At 45.5% G+C, this 19,520-nt stretch overlaps 2 protein-coding genes across 2 annotated transcripts in view; one reads left to right on the top strand and one right to left on the bottom strand.

Moving 5' to 3' along the window:
* LOC310711100 (uncharacterized protein) overlaps positions 1-19,520 on the top strand; it is a 41,009-nt gene that overhangs the window by 10,028 nt on the left and 11,461 nt on the right. The window contains exons 9-12 of the mRNA XM_083512573.1: positions 38-140; positions 4,923-5,023; positions 18,029-18,138; positions 18,984-19,183. Coding sequence (XP_083368699.1) covers positions 38-140; positions 4,923-5,023; positions 18,029-18,138; positions 18,984-19,183 — 514 coding nt within the window. The remainder of the gene's footprint in view (positions 1-37; positions 141-4,922; positions 5,024-18,028; positions 18,139-18,983; positions 19,184-19,520) is intronic.
* Positions 5,325-8,145, bottom strand: LOC310712532 (guanylate-binding protein 7-like). Its single transcript, XM_083515687.1, has 3 exons — positions 7,857-8,145; positions 6,797-6,990; positions 5,325-6,008 (listed from the first exon to the last, which is right to left on the bottom strand). The coding sequence occupies exons 1-3, from the start codon at positions 7,969-7,971 to the stop codon at positions 5,937-5,939; spliced, it is 381 nt and encodes a 126-aa protein (XP_083371813.1). The 5' UTR covers positions 7,972-8,145; the 3' UTR covers positions 5,325-5,936.

The raw sequence follows: 19,520 nt of genomic DNA, 5'->3' as shown, positions 1-19,520 counted from the left end.
GTAAAATGAATAACTTTTGCTCTCAATGTGTTATCAGGCAGACAAAGCTCTTGAAGAATTCCTGAAATCCAAGCAGACGGTGGCAAACTCTCTCCTTCAGATGGACCACGCCCTGACCGACAAAGAGAAGGAAATTGAAGGTGCATATCTAAATTATATGTATTAGAAAGTAAACGTCCTGGCCTTCTCTGGCTGGGCTCTGAGTTCCCAGGGAAGGGTTACAGTTGTGGTACCTTTTTGCAGAACGGCATAGCGACAGATGTAGTATTCTCATCTTCAGGCAAGGAGAGAACATTGAACAGAACACAGGGTGAAGGGGAGATAGCGGCGGGGGATGGCAGCCCCCTCAGTATTCATGTTGTCTCTTTTCCTTCGCTGGCCCCCAGCCCAGCGCGCTAAGGCCGAAGCAGTCCAGCTGCAGCAGAAGCTGTTGGAGCAGGAGCAGGTCAGACTGAAGCAAATGGTGGAGGATGAGAACCGAAGCCACAATGAACAGCTCTGGCTGTTGAAGGAGAAGATGGAGAAAGAGAAGAAGTTGATGGAAGAGGAAACAGAAAAGATGATACAGCATAAACTCAAGGTAAAGAGAGCTGAGTCAGATGCAGACTGACCCACTGGAAGATTCAATATTTAGGCCAGGGGTGGGGAGTCTGTGGTCCTCCAGATGTGGCTGGAGCCAACTCTCTCCTTTCCCAGTCAGTATGGCCAGTGCTCATGGACCAGAAAAATCTGGAGGGTCCCATTTCCCCTGCTCCTGCTTTCTTTTTAGGATGATGCATAGAAGCCGAATTCTTCCTCCATTCAAGGCCAGATCTAGTTCACAGATAGCCTCCTTTACCCTTCTAAATGTCTCAACATAAACTATACATTCCCGGATATGCCATCACCCTCTTTATACAGGCCACATAACCCTATGTCTTTCAAGCAAAATCAAGAACAAATTACCGTATTTTTCGCTCTATAACACGCACCAGACCATAACACGGACGTAGTTTTTAGAGGAGGAAAACAAGAAAAAAATAATATTCTAAACGAAATAGTGGATATATGATTTTTGTGGTTCATGCTGTGGCCACAGACATGTGATCTGACAGTGAGTTTGGAGTAGCCCAATGCAAAAATCCTGAGGATCCATGTGGATGCATGCTTTGTAACCACGGAGGAGGGAAGGAAGAGGAACCATGGATCCTCTGCTCACGACTGCAGCAGATCCCCCCGCCACCCGCAGGCATTCACTCCATAACACGCACAGGCATTTCCCCTTACTTTCTAGGAGGAAAAAAGTGAGTGTTATGGTGCAAAAAATACAGCATTTAATGCTTTAAAGGTGATTGCCGTCACCTTGATTTGTGCCTGGAAAATCCCTAACTAGAGAACCTGCTTTAAAATGGGCATAATATGCTCTTACAGGCAAGAAAGCTGCACTGTCTGGGAGCTTTTCAGTGACTCACTGTGGCTTGGTAAAACCTAGGTTCCATATATTCAATAGACGTTAGCTGGCGTTTCTACAGTACTTTTCCTGAGTGTTCAAACAACTTCTTATACAATTCCTTTGTTCTCTTTATAACAACCCCTTCAGGTGGGTCAGGATCTAATTTTGCCCATACAGTATAGGATGGAATAGTCCGCATAGTACCCTCCAAATGTTAGTGGCCTCCAGCTCCCATCGGCCTCAGCCAGTGGTCATGGATGATGAGAGTCCATTAATATTTGTAGCGTTGACTGTATCTCTTATCTGTGAAGGTATGGGTCCAGCTGGGATTGAGAGATATTGGCTTGCCTGAGGACACAGAGCAGGACTGAGCTGAATTTTGTTTGTTGCGCACAGCCAAGCTTCTGTTGCTGTTAACCACGTCATTTTTGCACAAATCCCTATATGCTCAAAATAAAAAAGCAGGTTTTGTTTGGAAACAGTTGGTTTTATGGGAGGCCATTTGGCAACACAGTGGGAAATGCATTGGTTGGCTACGAAAACGCAACTGCCACACAAAGTGGTCCAGGTCTGGCCTGATCCCATCCCTGTTCATAGATGCTGACCCATTTCTTATCCATCCATCAACTAAACTGTCTCTGTGTGCTTCTCAACTTCCCAGGAACAAGAGGAACTGCTGAAGGAAGGATTTCAGCAGAGGGCCAATGGGATGGAAGATGAAATCCAACGTCTCAAAGAAGAAAATAATAACTCCAAGGCGGCCCTTATTCTGTCTGCTATAGAAAAAGGGGGGGCAGCTGTATCATCTATAGCAGCACAGTTTTTGCACTACCAGGTGCACCGTATCATGTTTTCCAGTGCTCTAAATCAACAAAAGAGTGAAAGTGCACCACAGAGTGTAGGAAGCACACCAAGGAGTGAAAACCCACTGTTGCAAAATGAGAGTCAGACAGACAAGTAGAAGGTGTCAAGCAAGTAACTCTGCCAGGTGAAAAACCTGGGAGCTCTTCTTTTATTGAATGTTAACAAGCATTGCAATGGGTGTGCTAGTTGCTGATTGGTTGTTACGAAGACAAAGAAACTCATTTCTTATTGGGTAGTATAGTTACAAGGAGGGATTAAATAAGTATGTTAATCTTCAATACATCAAAGGGTAAGAAAGAACTTGAGCTCAGACACTTATGACAACTCCTTATCAAATTAAAACTAGAGATTGATTATAGCATGACTTAAAGCAATTACTAATTATTTAGCATAACATAAAGAATATAATTGGGAGCGAATAAACATCACCTTTTTGACCTGTGCACAATGAGGAGAGATCTTTGGTATGTGGCCTTGGTACGTTACACACTTAGTAGCAAGAAGAGAAATTGTTAGCAAGAGAGAGGATTATAAATGAGATTTCCCAGAATGCAATAGGAAGAAGAAGAAGCAAGGCTTCCCATGATACAACAGTTTATGTTCGAAGACTTCCATTCAACCCACCCAGGAATGTAAGGAGCACACCAAAGAAAAAGTAGTTCCAGCATGGGAATAAATGGGGCTAGTTGTCCTTACTTTTCTGCTGGCTTCCCTATCTTATCACCACATCCACACCTTCATTGCAGTGTTATGTACAGATCAGTGTTTGAAATTCGCCAAGCGCATTTTGCACCCGGTTACTGGCCACTTTAGGACCAGGGGAAGGTGGATGCCTGGGGATCCTTGGCTCTTGCCTGTTTTAAACATCCTGTAGAATTCTCTGTAATATTTTATCTGCACAATCAGAACAAATTTCAGGAACCAAAAAGTTGTATTGAAAAATATGACTTTTGAGCTGCCTGGCCCCAAAATGGCAACCAGACATTCTGTTTTTGGCGACTGTAACCTGTTAGCATTTCCCGCCTCCAATGCTACAGATGAGATTGGTGTAAATCACATGCCTGTCTGGGAAGAGTGTGGGAGCAGAAGGCGGTCTTATCTCTTCCGCTGTATGTACTGTTTTAAGGAGCCATTTGGCGCCCAGCTTATATATCTGAGTTTCTAACTGGCTAGAGAACTGTGAATTGTTGTGTCCAACTTGTTTTCTTATATGCTATTTCTTTTCAGGCATGCAAAGCTGTATAGAAAATAAATAAATAAAATAAATGGCCTGGTTTCTGCTTATAGCCTTATGACTTTATGCCTCCTTCCAGCAACTCCTGCAGCCAAGCTGGTGCCAAACACATTGCTCTGCTTTCCTTTGGACCACATTAGTGAGGCTGAGAACCAGGGTCTTGTCGTCTGGGCAGCCCAGGACCTCCATGCACACTGCCCAGGGTTGCATCATGGAGAGCTCACTTCAGTGCTTCTAATGCAGCAAAAACAACACAGGAGACAGACGTTTAAAAGTTACCGGTCTCTGCAGCCACAACCAGTGCTGTGATTTTCCAGCGGGTTGGCTTCACCCCCGGAGGTGCACTCCAGTGTCTCTTGAGACAGATGCCAACAAATGGCACATGCAGGGGAAATAGCAGAGGACAGGCATGAAAACTGGGCAAAAGCGGGGAATTAGGCAAAACCACAGAGTACTAAAAAAAAGCCTGGTTGTCACTCACTGTTTTCTGTTCAGGGATTAATGGGAAGTTTTTTCGCTGTATGAAATGTGAAACTTGATCGCTGATAATCAGGCATTTGAGACTGTACAAGTAGATGACTGGCCCAGCCCTGTCAATAGGCGGAGTGACACGGGTGCCTCCGTAGGCAGGTGGTGGTGAGAAGGGAAAACAGCAGCAGTGGTGGATCTTGGGCTCTCAAATTCCAGCAGAGCCCTGTGCAAAGCCAAAATTTGGTTCCTGCTGCCTCTTGGTAAGGGGGAAATACGGCACAGCAGAGAAAGGAAAGGAATACGTACGTCAAGCTTGTTAGGAGACGGTAAATGTTCGCTGGTTTGCACAGACTGTTAACTGCTTCCTAGGAAACAGGAGGCCCATTAGAACCAACAAGATAATCCTACTGCCCAAATTGGAAGATGTGGGGAAAATAAAAACAAACCCAAAGCAACCCAGTCTCTAATTCTGTTTCTTAGCTCTTAATTTTGTCATGTTTAAGGTTGTGAAATTTCTTGTACACATTAGAAATCAAAGCAGCCACGAATGCTTCTCCATTTGCTAGCCCACTGCACTCAAGAAGTTCTCAGTGAACTAAATCCAGCAGAGATAAAGAGTTTTTAATAGATAACAAATTGGATAATTAAAAAAGATGTGGATTACACAGAGTAGTAGAAAAGCAAACAAACCAGGAAAAGCGTGGAAGGGAAGTCATTTGGTATTAGTATACATGCTGTGTTTGGTACGAAGCTGTAAGTGGGACAGAGGGAGGGGGTTAAATAGGCTCTCTCTTCCTGTTTCTGTAAATGCAAATAATAATTTTTTAAAAAGTAGTTCTCAGTAAACTGGACCTGTTGTTCTGGTCCCATCAAACTGGAACCACAGGGATTTAAAGAATGATGGGTTTCCCTCCCCAAAAGATGTCTCCTTCCCCTTCCTCACAAATTGCTGCTGCAGTCGCTGTTACCTGTGCGGGGAGTGCTATAGTGACAAGTGGCAGTATGACAAGTACTACAGCGATGTATTTAAAACATCTGCCAGCACATGAAAAGTGGGGACATAAACATGATAAAAACTAAAAGGAAATACCCAGGTGTTCCTGTCAAGAGAAGAGCTATGTTTAAACACAAATCTGCATTTTCAACAAGGTAAACTAACACATAATGATATATGTATTGTGTGAACACTCCCTTAGCCAACCATGGTATGAATTCAGTGTTATGAGATATGGTGTAAGAATGCAGCCTGTCCTATGCACACTTACTTGAGAGTAACTCTGCTGAAATTAATATGACTTCAGAATAGACACACTCAGTATTGCACATTTATTTTTTATTTTTTTATTTGAAATTTACATATATCTGTTCATAAACTATATCACAGTGGTTTACAGATTTAAAATACAACAAACAACAACACAATGCCCCATTGAAGCTGGGCAATAAGAGAAAGAAACACAAAACAGCACAGGCCAGCTGAAATAAACAGGGTTATTGCTTTTCTTTTCTTATTTAGCCAGCAGGAAGGCTGTGACAGTAGAACCATTTCTTGGAAAGCAGTTCCTCTTATGACTTCCTCATTAGACAGAAACTGGACCAAGCCATTGTTGTAAGTTCTTCCTATGAGGGAGGCTCATATGGGAGGAGACATCCCTTGAGGAAACCAGGCTGATCACCTTTTAAAAGTCATAATCAGCACTTCGAAGTGATTGCAAAAATGATACTTCACGCAGTGCAGATGGCTCAAAACAGGCAATGTGGTATTCAACAGCTCGTGCCAGTCAACAAGCAGGCTGCCATAACCTGCACTAGTTTGAAGTTTCCAATTGTCCAGCCTTGCGGTTATGTCCTGACTTCCAGGCCTCTTTATTTGGTCCTCAAAACTCCACTGTGGACAGCTTCTGTAGTAAGCATAAGCCCTGAGGTATTGTTCCTTTATGCCTTGAGACTTAGGAGGTCCACTTCTGTTTCCATGGCCATCAGCAAAAACCTCTGTCTTAGCAGCCCCTAGAGAGACAAGGAGCACACAGTCATTGTTCAACTGAGAAAACAGATGAGTGAGGGCAACAGATACAAACTCACGGTGGAATCAGGCCTGTCTTGGGTCACAAGGCCCACGTTGCCTTTGGTTACAAAATAAACATGCATTTCCCAGCCCAGCATGCTGGAGAGGGGCTCTCTGAAAACACTTTCTCCTAGCTGGAGATGATGATGATGATGATTATTATTATAAATTTTATATCCCACCCATCTTGCTGGGTTTCCTCAGCCACTCTGGGTGGCTTACAACATATATAAAAACACAACAAAGCATCAAATATTAAAAAAACAAAATATCCTACGCCGGCAACAAACAAACAAACAAATCAATAATAATAACAATAACAATAATAAACAGTTTACAGTTATACCCAAATTAAAATAACCGCCAACCCCAACAAAACATTTAACCAACATCAACCCGACAAAAAAAAACACAGAGAAACCAAAATTGGAACCGTTTAAAACATTTTAGCCAATTGCCCCAACCCAAGAGCTGTTCCAGCAATGTCCCTCCAGCTTCCCAGGAGCCTCTTTTGGGAAGGACACAAAGCGGCTTCAAATCAGTGTGAAGGTAAGTACAAATATGCATCCATGAATACAAGGGAACAATACAAAAATGAAATTAAAACAACAGCGACAATGTAAATGGAAAAACAATTGTACTGTGTATTTTGAGTCCATGGATCACAATAAAGGGTGTGTGTGTGTGTGTAAATAAAAAACAATACAGTGCCATGCATTCCTCTCATTACCTTGCGGAAATCCCTCTTTCTCCTTTCAGCCTCCTCTTTCATCTTCTTCATCTCTTCCTCCCACTCCTCCTTCAGCCGCTGGATGCCTTCCTCATTATGTCGCTTGTTATCCTCCATCATTTGCTCCAGGTTGGCCAGCTCCTGCTCCAAAAGCCTCTGTTGCAGCTGGGTTGCTTCAACCTGAGCACGCTGGGCTGTGGTCCAGGGAAGAAACAGAGGCAGTGATTTGCTGGCAGTCAGATCAGGCATCCAAGGTGAATAATCTGGAGGAACCCTCTACGCTCATATGAACCTGGCTGTCTGTGTGCGCTATAATCATCTGCTCAGGCCTCCCTCTGGGGCTTGCCATTGCACTGGTGGATCTAGGCCAAGATTTCCCCAAGTGGCAGATGTTAATCCCCTGGGATCAACAGGAATGTGCAACAGGTAAATAAAGACCAAGGGGCAGAAAGGTGGTAGAAAAGGGCCTAGGAAAACACAAGAGGTTTACAAGGTATAGAAAAAATAAATAGGAACTATTTGGGTACAGGGTCCACCTTCCTTGCCAGTGAGGAACCCCTGAATTTAATAAGATGGTTCCACAATACAGTACAATAGTATTCTCAGAGCATGCTGCTTTATTGCTAAAAAGTGATGCATAGGTGCAGTGTTTTACTTTTTAAATAATCGTTTTTGCAGCGTTTTTGCACTTTCCCCTCATTTACATTCCTAAGAAGCAGTCAATTACAACTTTATAAACTCATCAAGGTGTCAATGAACTCAGGGTTTGGGGAAGCCCTGATCTGGACTTTTGAACAGGGTCCCAATCTTGGGTTTCCAGCTGGTTCTGGACTACAATTCCCATAATTGTAACCATTGGTCCTACTAACTAGGGATGATGGGAGTTGTAGTCCAAAAACAGCTGGAGACCCAAGTTTGGGAAACCCTGCTTTAGAACCTCACCATGCTGTTATCTTCTGGACACCAATTAAAACCTTTGGTGTCCCCACACTTACAGTGGCATTTAATCTGTGGCATTCATAAATTATAATATAGCGCTTCTGTTTCCCCAGACCTGTACCTTCAATTTCTTTCTCTTTTCCACTCAAGGCATTGTCCGTCTGAAGGATAGATTTTGGCACAGTCTCCTTGGATTTCAGGAATTCTTCAAGAGCTCTGTCTGCCTGATAATACATTGGGAGCAAAAGTTATTAATTTTGCCAAAAGATGAGGAAACTGAATATTCTGTCCTGTTTGGATTAAAGACCCAAAGGTAGTATATGAAGTAAGCGAGTAGTTTATTGACACGCTGAGAAACTGATGTTGTTTACTCACTGAAAGATATATATCCAGCCTGAAGGTCCCAGGCCACAGAGAGGTTAGGCTGGCCTCAACTAGAGCCAGGGCTTTTTGGTCTGTGGCTCCAATCTGGTGGAACGCTCTGTCACAAGAGACTAGGGTCCTGCGGGACTTGACATCTTTCCGCAGGGCCTGTAAGACAGAGCTGTTCCACCAGGCCTTTGGTCAGGGCACAGCCTGACTCCCTCCTTTGGCAATCTTCACAGAACTTTAGCCTAATGGTTGCCATCAATTTGAGTTGAATTAATTTTATAATGAAATGATTTTAGAATTTTGTACTATTTTATTGTTGTTAGCTGCCCTGAGCCCGCCTTTGGCTGGGGAGGGCGGGATACAAATAAAATTTATTATTATTATTATTATTATTATTATTATTATTATTATTATTATTATTATTATTATTTTAGAACAGAAGTCCTCACAAGGTAACGGAGAGAAATCATTACAACTAAAAACAACAACTATATCCCTTAAAATGAGCCAGAAAAGAACAGTAAAAAAAAACACACCAGTGATGTAACTGTTAGGATTCTTGCTCTGTGTTTGCAGTCATGAGATTGTTGTCTATCACATGACAGTGTATGTTTTCATTCCACAGTGTGGGAAGTGACAGAGAAAGGATGTTTTGGTATTACTGTGTTCCATGAAGTGGGACTATTGTCCTTTGTTCTTTCTCTTTGCTGTCTGATGAGAAATAGGAAGGAGCTAAAGCAGAATGCATCGAGTGTATTATATGTAAATGAAGTAGATTAGCCAAAATGCTGTGCTACTGAGTTCTGTTACGCAAACTGCAAATACTCTGCAGGATCCCTGAGTGTGCTGATGCTTCTTGGTATCAGTCGCTGTGATGTTCTTGCTGAAGAAAGCTTTTGAAGCTCCCGAATGATTGACCAGGAGGGAGAGAACATGAGAGTAGGGCATGTGTCTCTGCCAGGGTCCTACATACGAGTAGGACGATCCTAACAATAATAATTGAAAAAAGTAAATAAAATGGGGATCGGCATTAAAAATGTTTCAAAGTACTTGTAAAACTCACTAAAGAGCCAGTGTGGTGTAGTGGTTAAGAGCGGTAGTCACGTAATCTCGGTAACCGGGTTCGCGTCTCCGCTCCTCCGCATGCAGCTGCTGGGTGACCTTGGGCCAGTCACACTTCTGTGAAGTCTCTCAGCCCCACTCACCTCACAGAGTGTTTGTTGTGGGGGAGGAAGGGAAAGGAGAATGTTAGCCGCTTTGAGACTCCTGAAGGGGAGTGAAAGGCGGGATATCAAATCCAAACTCTTCTCTTCTGCTTCTTCTAAAGGACCCCTAACAATTAGGTCCAGTCATGGCCGACTGTGGGGTTGCGGCGCTCATCTCGCTTTATTGGCCGAGGGAGCCGGCGTACAGCTTCCGGGTCATATGGCCAGCATGACTAAGCCTCTTCTGGCGAACCAGAGCAGCGCACGGAAACACCGTTTACCTTCCCGCCAGAGCAGTACCTATTTATCTACTTGCACTTTGACGTGCTTTCGAACTGCTAGGTGGGCAGGAGCTGGGACCGAGCAACGGGAGCTCACCGCGTCACAGGGATTCCAACCGCCGACCTTCTGATCAACAAGCCCTAGGCTCTGTGGTTTAACCCACAGCGCCACCCGCATCCCTCACTAAAAAGGGGAAAATTTTCAGACACATTTGTGATTGCTATCAATCCTGCAATGAGAGGATTCCTCTTCGACCAGTTTAGTACCTTTGCATCTATACCCCCAACTGGTGAATTCAGTGGGACATACTCCCAAGTAATCATGCATTAGATTGCACTGTAAGTCTGCCCTCAGTCAGCAACAGGATCCCCACCTCTCTGAGTGTCACAGAAGTGCTGCTCCTCCTGTCCTACCTGAACCCCTTTTCCATCAAATGCATCATACTTCTCCTTTATTTCGTTCATCTTGGCAAGGAAGCGCTTATAGCCTTCAGGCACTGCGTAAATCCCCTCCTGGATCTCAGATACCAGGTCTCGGGAAAGAAAGCACAGCACATCACGGCAGCGGTCCAAAGACAAAGGGACATCATCAATAAGGAACAGCAGCGGGACACAGTGCTGGGATAAGGGACTTTCCCACCAAATTAGGGGCAGTTGACAGCTATGCACCTGATGCCTGCTGGACTGCTAACTTCAGCCATCTACAATGGTCAGGCCAACAGCTCCTTACACCTTCATGTTGCTCTGGTGACAAAGTGTCCCTCCACCACCAGTTTGACAGCTGTTATTGATACCATAACAAAGCTGGGCAAAGCTATATTGGGCTTGATTCAAAGTGCAACACAGGTAATTGACCAACACGAAAGGGTTGACGAGCACAAATTAAGACCTCTGTGACATTGCAGCACAGTCAATACACTGCTCCTTATGGCTTCAATGAAAGAAAGCTTCCTACATTCCCCAAGCCTACAATTTTGCTGAAGCTTCCTTACTCGTTCCAGTCACAACTCAGTCTCCTGGGATCATCTTGGGTCGTGACGTCTCCCAGATGTGTTGGCAGAAATGAGCCACTGGTACCAAGAAATCTTCCTCCAAATCCTCTTCTTTCAGTTCCTCCAGCAGATGCAACTTCTTCCTGGTAGTTGGACGGTCAAATACGAAACATTTCCGTGAAGGAAAGAAACTGTGGATGCATGATCTGGCCATGTTGTGCTTCTGGATGTGCTCAGCATCACCTAGGAGAAAAGATGAAGAAGGGGTGTAGGTATGGGGTGGTGGTGCAGTTCTTTGTTAGTATTGTGCCGACCTAAAGTTCCAGAATGCACCTCTTGCAAAACAGTGACAGTCTGCAGGTGTCATTTGGTTTCTCTAATCCAGGTGTAGGGAATCTGTGGCCTTCCAGATGTTGCAGAACTACAACTCCCAGCAACCCTGGCAAGCATACTCTGTCATCAGCAGGTGGCGATGCCCAGAACACCTTTCAAAATAAAACAAAATCTCCCTGCTGAACAGAAAACTCTAATCGATTAGAAGGAGGTAAGTGGAAACAAGAAGGGCCAAGGAAGGATCTGTCCTGATGTTGCATTTGGTTTCGGCCACCGCACCTTGCAGAAATCTCAAGGCATTCTCCAGGTACTTGTCTGCACTGATAGGGCGTCCGTTTAGCTGCAGCTGCAGTGTGAAATCCCGCAAGGCCCAGATGAAGTCTGGGAAGAATCGGCCAAATTCGGTGAAATTCTCCTCTTCTTGGCCATCCCCGGAGGGATATTTTGCTCTGATTGCTTTTGTCAGCTCGGTGACATAGCTGGGGCTTGCTAAGAAAAAGGACTGCAAGGTTAACGTTGGGCTTTGCAATCTGAACTTCTCCCAAGTCATGCATTGACTGTGGGCACACAGTAGTGGTCTGGTGTTGCGTTCCAAAAGCAAGGAAGGATTGGACTCTGATTAATAAAATACACACGAGGCTTGACCATAAAGACTCTGGGACGAAGCGCCAATAATAATCTGTCCACCCCTTGGCCCAGGTCGTTTTATTCACAAAATAACTTTTTACACAGTGTTCGTAAGAACCAATCAGATTTTCTCTGAGCATTTAAAAAAACCTCACATGGGACAAAGTCAGATCAGAAGAAATCCTTCTAACTACAAAGAAACTACCATATTTCCTACTTGAGTATGCATACGTAGTTCAGAGTAAATAAAATAGGAATCAAGGAGGAATGCCTTTAGCAAACGCCGGAGGTCATAAACAGCAGGAAAGGAAGGATGGCAAGGAAAGATAGGCATCTTTATCATCTCCTTGTGAACTCTCCTCCTGGCCCTTAGATTAACAAAACTAACAAAAGCTACCTTCTATCTTTATGACCCAGGATGCCTGGTGAACAGCTGGTCTGTGTTTAGAATGCGTGCCTGTCAGTTGTAAAGAAAGAAAATGGCAGAGGTGCAGAGGCTTGTGGGATTTGATCAGAAATTATTGTCAATGAATCAAGCCCAGTCAAAGCAATGCTTTCATCGCTGACACAATGGCATGCTCCATTTTTCATAATTCCTCACAGCAATCCCATCTGACCCCCACAGTCTGGGCAAGGCTTTACGGCTGAACCTGGCCCTAACCCCTCCTCGCATATCTTGCTTTACACATAATTGGGCCCATTCCCATTCCTGCTTGCTTCCGGGGTTCCTAGATGCCCTTATTTAGCTGCCTGCCAGTGAAGCACACTTCAGGGAGTTCCCAATAGGAACTGCAGCTGAAGGTGAAACTACAGGACCTTAACTGTGTAGCCCTGCCATTTAATGCAAGGTGTGCCACTCACACACAAATTGACAGTGCAATGTGAGAGATACAGATCAGGATCCTGGGACAGGAGACATTTAACCCTTTGCTCTCCCTGCAATCCCAGTCTTGACCAGGAGCCTCATACCTGCAATAAGCACTGCAAAATAAAGTGGGGCAAAGATCCAAGTCATTTCAATGGTGCCTTTTTGCCATGCAAATTGTGATATGCCATAGAATCATAGAATCGTTGAGCTGGGAGCGATCCCAAGGGTCATCTAGTCCAACCCCCTGCAATGCAGGGAACTCGGCTAAAGCATCCATGACAGAAGCTTAAAAACATCCAAGGAAGGAAAGTCCACAAGGGAGGGAGACCATTCCACTGTCAAACAGCTCTGACAGAGAGAAAGTTCTTCCTGATGTTAAGTCGGAATCGCCTTTCTTGAAACCTGAATCCATTAGTACAGGTCCTAGCCTCTGGAGCTGGAAAAAACAAGGTTGTCCCCTCTTCCGTGTGACAGCCCTTGAGAGATCTGCAGATGGCTATCGTGTCTCCTCTCGGTCTCCTCTTTTCCAGGTTATACGCACCCAGATCCTGATCCAATCTGAATCAGGACCACAGCAGGGGTAACTGGTCAAAGCCCTTGGCTTCTCCATACTGAAGTCCTGTTCTGGATTGAGACACCAGGCAGGTGCTTGTGGTGGGTTTTTTTTGTGGAGAATGAGGACCCTATACTCAACTATCCAGTTGAGTTCATGGGTGGTCTGACCCTCATCTATTCATTCCGAAAGCACGAACCCAGGGATGGGTGGACATTTGGCCCTCCAGATGTGGCTGAGCAAACAACTCCCACCCTGGGGCTGATGGGAGTTGGAGTCCACCAACACCTGGAAGACCACAGGCTCCCCATCCCTGCTCTGCCCCCGTGACCTGCTCACCTGATCCTTGGCAGGCTGGCTGCCCCACCCCCATCAGCTACATGCCCTGCATGTTTCCTTGCCCCCCCCCTCTGCACTCCGCCAGCACTTTGTGTTCCAAGGCAGACCTGGAAAGGGAAGGTTTGCTCCACTTGCGACTACACCAAAAGCTTTCTCCCCCCCAGGAAGTGCTGTCCTACACAGACATCCAGCTGCCTTCCCAATCTTGTGGAGCTGGTTGGAACTGATGGTGCCCCCCAAAGGATACTGGAGCTTCTCCACGGCTGTTTCGTCAATGGTGCCCATGCTGTTATACACCAGGGTGCTGCTGAGAAGAATGGCCAGGGCAAAGACCCATGAATCCTTCTCCATGCCTCCCTGAAACAGATACAGATATTGTTTAAGACTTCTCATCCCAAGCCTCTGATACCCAAAATCCTGATGCCCCATTCTTATCTGCAGCTTTTTCCTCTGGGACCTGCATGTGCAAAGCAGCTGCTTTGAGATTTGTGTTGTTGCTTCTGTTGCCTTCCAAGCACTTTCAAAGCAGGTCTTACTCCCCAAGGAATCCTGGGAACTGTAGTTTCTTCAAGGTGCTGGGGATTGTAGCTCTGTGAGGGCTCCACTACAGCCCCCAGGATTCTTTGGAGTGGGAGGATGTGCTTTTTGAAGGGCCCACACACCACACTGGGGGAAAAACCAATACTGTTGAGAGCTGGGTAAATAACTTTGACACAGGGGAAGGCAAAAGAAAAATAGCGTCCACACCAGGGGTCAGCAAACTTTTTCAGCAGGGGGCTGGTTCAGTGTCCCTCAGACCTTGTGGGGGGCCGGACTATATTTTGGTTTTTAAAACATAATGAATGAATTCCTATGCCCCACAAATAACCCAGAGGTGCATTTTAAATAAAAGGACACACTCTACTCATGTGAAAACCTGCTGATTCCCGGAATGTCCACAGGCCGGATTTAGAAGGCGATTGGGCCAGATCTGGCCCCTGGGCCTTAGTTTGCCTACCCATGGTCCACACCCTTCTGGGGCACTAACTTTCACATTAGCACTTAAAACTCCAAACTGAGGAAAGAAAGATGGCTCAAAAGCTGTAAAAATCTGCCTTTCAGCTATTCACAGACATGGCATCGGCTTTATGATTTATTGTCAGCTGATTTGGGGGTGTCACAAAACTCCCCCCCCCAAATGCTGGGAACTGTAGTTTGTTAAAGATGTTGGAAATTGCAGCTCTGTGTGGGCATACTACAGTTCCCAAGATTCTTTGGGTTCCTTTTGAGGAGCTCTCATCACACTGAGGAAATAGTACAGTTGAGAAAGGAGAGGTAACTTTTGACACAGGATAAAGCAAAATGGAAGGCTAGAAGTCTAATGAACCGGCTGCTCCCAGGGCTGGCCCAAGACATTTTGCCTCCTGAGGCACAGTCCACATAAAGTAGCTGACCAGACTGGCAGCTATTATTTCAATGCTGTAACAGGGCAGCATCCTCCACCACACATGAAGGCAGCAGGGAAGCTTGGAGGTCTCAGGAGGGACACATTCATTTCTGTCGTCCTAAAGAAGGAACTGGTGGCAGTAGGGGGACCTCAGTCGTAACTGCTGAGAAGGCTGCTGCCAGACGCACATTTAGGAGAACATGACCAGTTCAGTCGCCCTGGGTGCAGAGCTTTGGAAGCACCGCAGAGGATACCATAACTTTTATTTAGAATGGAGTCCAAGAGGCAGCAGGAACCAAATTTTGGCTTTGCACAGGGCTCTGCTGGAATTTGAGAGCCCAAGGTCCACCACTGCTGCTGTTTTCCCTTCTCTTCCTCACCACCCGCCTACTGAGGCACCCGTGTCACTCCGCCTATTGACAGGGCTGGGCCAGTCATCTACTTGTACAGTCTCAAATGCCTGATTATCAGTGATCAAGTTTCACATTTCATACAGCGAAAAAACTTCCCATTAATCCCTGAACAGAAAACAGTGAGTGACAGCCAGGCTTTTTTTTAGTACTCTGTGGTTTTGCCTAATTCCCCGCTTTTGCCCAGTTTTCATGCCTGTCCTCTGCTATTTCCCCTGCATGTGCCATTTGTTGGCATCTGTCTGTCTCAAGAGACACTGGAGTGCACCTCCGGGGGTGAAGCCAACCCGCTGGAAAATCACAGCACTGGTTGTGGCTGAAGAGACCGGTAACTTTTAAACGTCTGTCTCCCGTGTTGTTTTTGCTGCATTAGAAGCACTGAAGTGACCTCTCCATGATGCAACCCTGGGCAGTGCATGGAGGTCCTGGGCTGCCCAGCCGACAAGACCCTGCTTGTCAGCCTCACTGATGTGGTCCAAAGGAAAGCAGAGCAATGTGTTTGGCACCAGCTTGGCTGCAAGATTTGCTGGAAGAGGCATAAAATCATAAGGCTATAGGCAAAGACCAGGCCATTTATTTCATTTATTTATTTTCTATACAGATTTGCATGCCTGAAAAGAAATAGCATATAAGAAAACAAGTTGGACACAACTATTCACTTAGTTCTCTAGCCAGTTAGAAACTCAGATATATAAGCTAGGCACCAAATGACTCCTTAAAACAGTACCCTGTGGCACCCCACTAGTCACTCTTCTCCAGGATGAAGAGGAACCATTGATGAGCACCCTTTGGCTTCGGTCAGTCAGCCAGTTACAAATCCACTGAGTGGTAGCAGAGTCAAGACCGCATTTTACCAGCTTCTTTACAAGAATATCATGGGGCACCTTGTCAAATGCCTTGCTGAAATCAAGGTAGGCTACATCCACTGCGTTCCCTTCATCTACCAGGCTTGTAATTCCCATTGTAGATGTGCACCTGATTTAGGGAATAATAACCATTGGGAAAAGTTTGAATAGGTTCATGGAAAGCGAGGGAGAGGAGGGTGCTTGGTGCTACAGTCAAACCTCAGTTGTCAAACATAATCTGTTCCGGAAGACTATTTGACTTCCGAAACGTTCGACAACTGAAAGCGGAAGCCTCAATACAATAGGAAAACTCAAAACGGAAGCTGCGTAGCATGTTCGGCTTCCGGAAATCATTCGAAAACCGGAGCAGTTAATTCCAGGTTTTCGGTGTTCAGGAACCAAAACGTTCCAAAACAGAGGCATTTGGGAACCGAGGTTTGACTGTATCTTTCCCGTAAGGCTGTGGCAAATATTACAGCCAAGAACAGAACCAACCAGATCCCATGCCCAGCAAAGTGGAAACACAGAAAACCAGCAGCCATTTAACATCATCTCCTTCATGTCCACTGAGCTCTCAACTGTGGAGTTAGCACTTTTGCAAGTGCCTCACATGATGTTTGTTCTGGTCTTGCAAGGAATTCTTTACCAGATTTAGCTGTTGACAGAATGATGCCTCCCTTTGTCTGCAATAGATAGGGAGGGTCCCTGACCATGGCTCTGTTCAGATCTTCTTCTATTGTGTGTGTATCACTTCCCACTTGCTTCTGTGGACTTGCATTTGTCAATTTACCTCTCATTCACTTTGGAGAGGTTCTTTCTCAGCTCTTCATGCTCTCTCTCTCTCTCTCTCTCTCTCTCTCTCTCTCTTAAGGACCCTGAGCTATTTAGTGTCTTAGGAAACTGGCCCGCCCCTCCGCCCACACACCCATTGCTTAATTCTTTCTCAAGCTCTGGGAGGAAGACCTTTCATTGCCTGCAGACAGCCACCCAATCTTAAACAACTCCTCACCCACAATAATACAACAACCTGACTTAACATGGACACTGGTACCAGAGCCTGCAATAAACCCAGATGCCACCTTTGCTGTCACATACACCTGGACAACACCATTACTGGCCCCAACAACATCAAACATACCATCTCAGGACTATTTAATTGCTCATCTTCTAACATTGTGTATGCCATCAAATGCCAATAGTGCTCTTCAGCTCTCTATATTGGATAAATAGGCCAAACCCTATGCCAGGGGATAAATGGGACATAAATCTGATACAGTGGTACCTCAGGTTACAGACGCTTTAGGTTACAGACACCACTAACCAAGAAATAGTACCTCGGGTTAAGAACTTTGCTTCAGGATGAGAACAGAAATTGAGCAGTGGCAGCATGGCGGCAGCGGGAGGCCCCATTAGCTAAAGTGGTGCTTCAGGTTAAGAACAGTTTCAGGTTACGTACGGACCTCCGGAACGAATTAAGTACTTAACCCGAGGTACTACTGTATATATAATTGTCATATCAAAAAATTGCAAAGCACGGTTCCTGGTGGCAATAACATATCATATTACTATTAACCTTCTATATGTTTTTATTGTCGTAACGTCCAAGGATAGTCAAGTCCAAAGATTGCCAAGTCCACCGATTACAACGTACGGTTCCTGTGGGCAATGACATTTCATACTGATATCTTCCTTCTGCATCATCCTATGTCTTAAGAGTGTAACAAACAGAACTACTTAGTAAGAATAAGGCAGCTGATGATAGACCAGTTCTCAGGATACAGCCTTGTTTCACCCATTGGGCTTCTTCAGCGACAAGGTTTCCAGGAGGTTTTTTTCAGCCAAAATAGTCCACAGGAACGCAGAAGTTGCCAGTCAGAGACAAGTGTGTGTTGTGGTATTCTGAACATGATTTACATAATGAAGCAATTGTGGTGTGTGTTGACCTGGTGTTAATGGCAATGGTGTCTACCAGAGAGGTGGCAGAACTGAGTTCCGGCTGAAACCCCCCCTGGTGGTATCTGATATTTATATTTCTGTTTCAGGGAAACACACAGAACGACTCGTGGATCTTTGCCCTGGCCATTCTGCTCAGCAGCACCCTGGTGTACAACAGCATGGGCACCATTGACCAAAATGCGCTGGAGAACCTGCAGTATCCTTTTGGGGCATCGGAAATCCCAGCTGGACTTGTGTGCTTGGCCTGGAGGATCTAGGAGGAGGCAGTTGAAGGTTGTCCCCCTAGGAGTTTCACTCCATGGGAGAAGCAGGTGGGATGAACTCTCCTGTTCTGAGACTCCATGATGCTTAGAGTGGTCTGCATGATGCTGAGGAACGATGGGGTGGTGCAGGAGGAAACACAGAGGGGATGCAGCCGATAGAAGAGGCAGGCAATCTCCAAGGATCGGAAGGTGGGTGAGGAGCTCATTGGGACACGCTGTGAGGGGGGTGGATCGGTGATTTACAGCTGCAAATTGGGAACCTCCACAGATATGTTTTACAGATAGATAAGGGGGTGGGGGTGCAGGCAGGAACTCCAGAAGGCATAAAATTAGGAATTGGCCTTAAGGTGTGAAAATGAGAGGTGTCAGCCCCTTGCCACAAAACCCTGCCTAAATTACAATTGCAATACAGTCGTACCTTGGTTGCTGAATGCCTTGGAACTCGTGCATTTCTGTTCCCGAGCGATCGAAAACTGGAAGTGAGTGTTCCGGTTTTTTAATGATTTTCGGAAGCTGAACGTCTGGCACGGCTTCCGATTGGCTGCCAGAGCTTCCTGCAGCCAATCAGAAGCTGCACTTTGGTTTCCGACCGTTTTGGAAGTTGAACAGTCTTCCAGAACGGATTCCATTTGACTTCCAAGGTACGACTATATGTGGTCTTTCTGTAGTATAAATCTCTCTGCTCAAAAGCTGTATCATCATTTCCGGCCAGCCCACAACTGCAGGTTCAAACAGGCCCCAAACCAGCCCTGGAATTGTTTTCCTTAGCACTCCCCAGCTACGTCACTGAGCTGACAAAAAGGATTAAAGCCAAAGCTTCCTCCGGGGAAGATGAAGAGGAGGAGAACTCTGCCGAATTTGTCCGTTTCTTCCCAGACTTCATCTGGGCAGTGCGGGATTTCACACTACAGCTGGAGATAGATGGACACCCTGTCACTGAGGACGGGTACCTGGAGACTGCCTTGAGACTGCAGAAAGGTACAGTAACTGCAAGGGGGGAAATGCAGTGTCTGAGATGGAGAGAGGACACCGTTAGTTGAGAGGTGCACAACTGATCTAAGTCAAAAAGGCCTAATATTCAAGTGGGTGAATGTATCGAGTCACATAGCCACTGAGGGCTAAAGAGGTTTAACTGATTTCCCCTGTGCTACATGGAGCAGGACAGAGATATATTGTTAGGATATTTCCGTTCCACCTTAAAAGGGAGCAGGCTTTGTAAGTAACAGAGTCTGCGCATGTCCTGTTCACAGGATGTTTATGCTTGCTGTTTCCTTTCGATTTCAGTTGGTCAGAGACGCTGACACAGAACGGTCAT

This window comes from Podarcis liolepis (genome assembly GCF_965112155.1).
Source record: "Podarcis liolepis genome assembly, chromosome: 7".
In the NCBI taxonomy this organism is placed as follows: Eukaryota; Metazoa; Chordata; class Lepidosauria; order Squamata; family Lacertidae; genus Podarcis; species Podarcis liolepis.
This window is presented reverse-complemented; position numbering and strand designations above follow the sequence as displayed.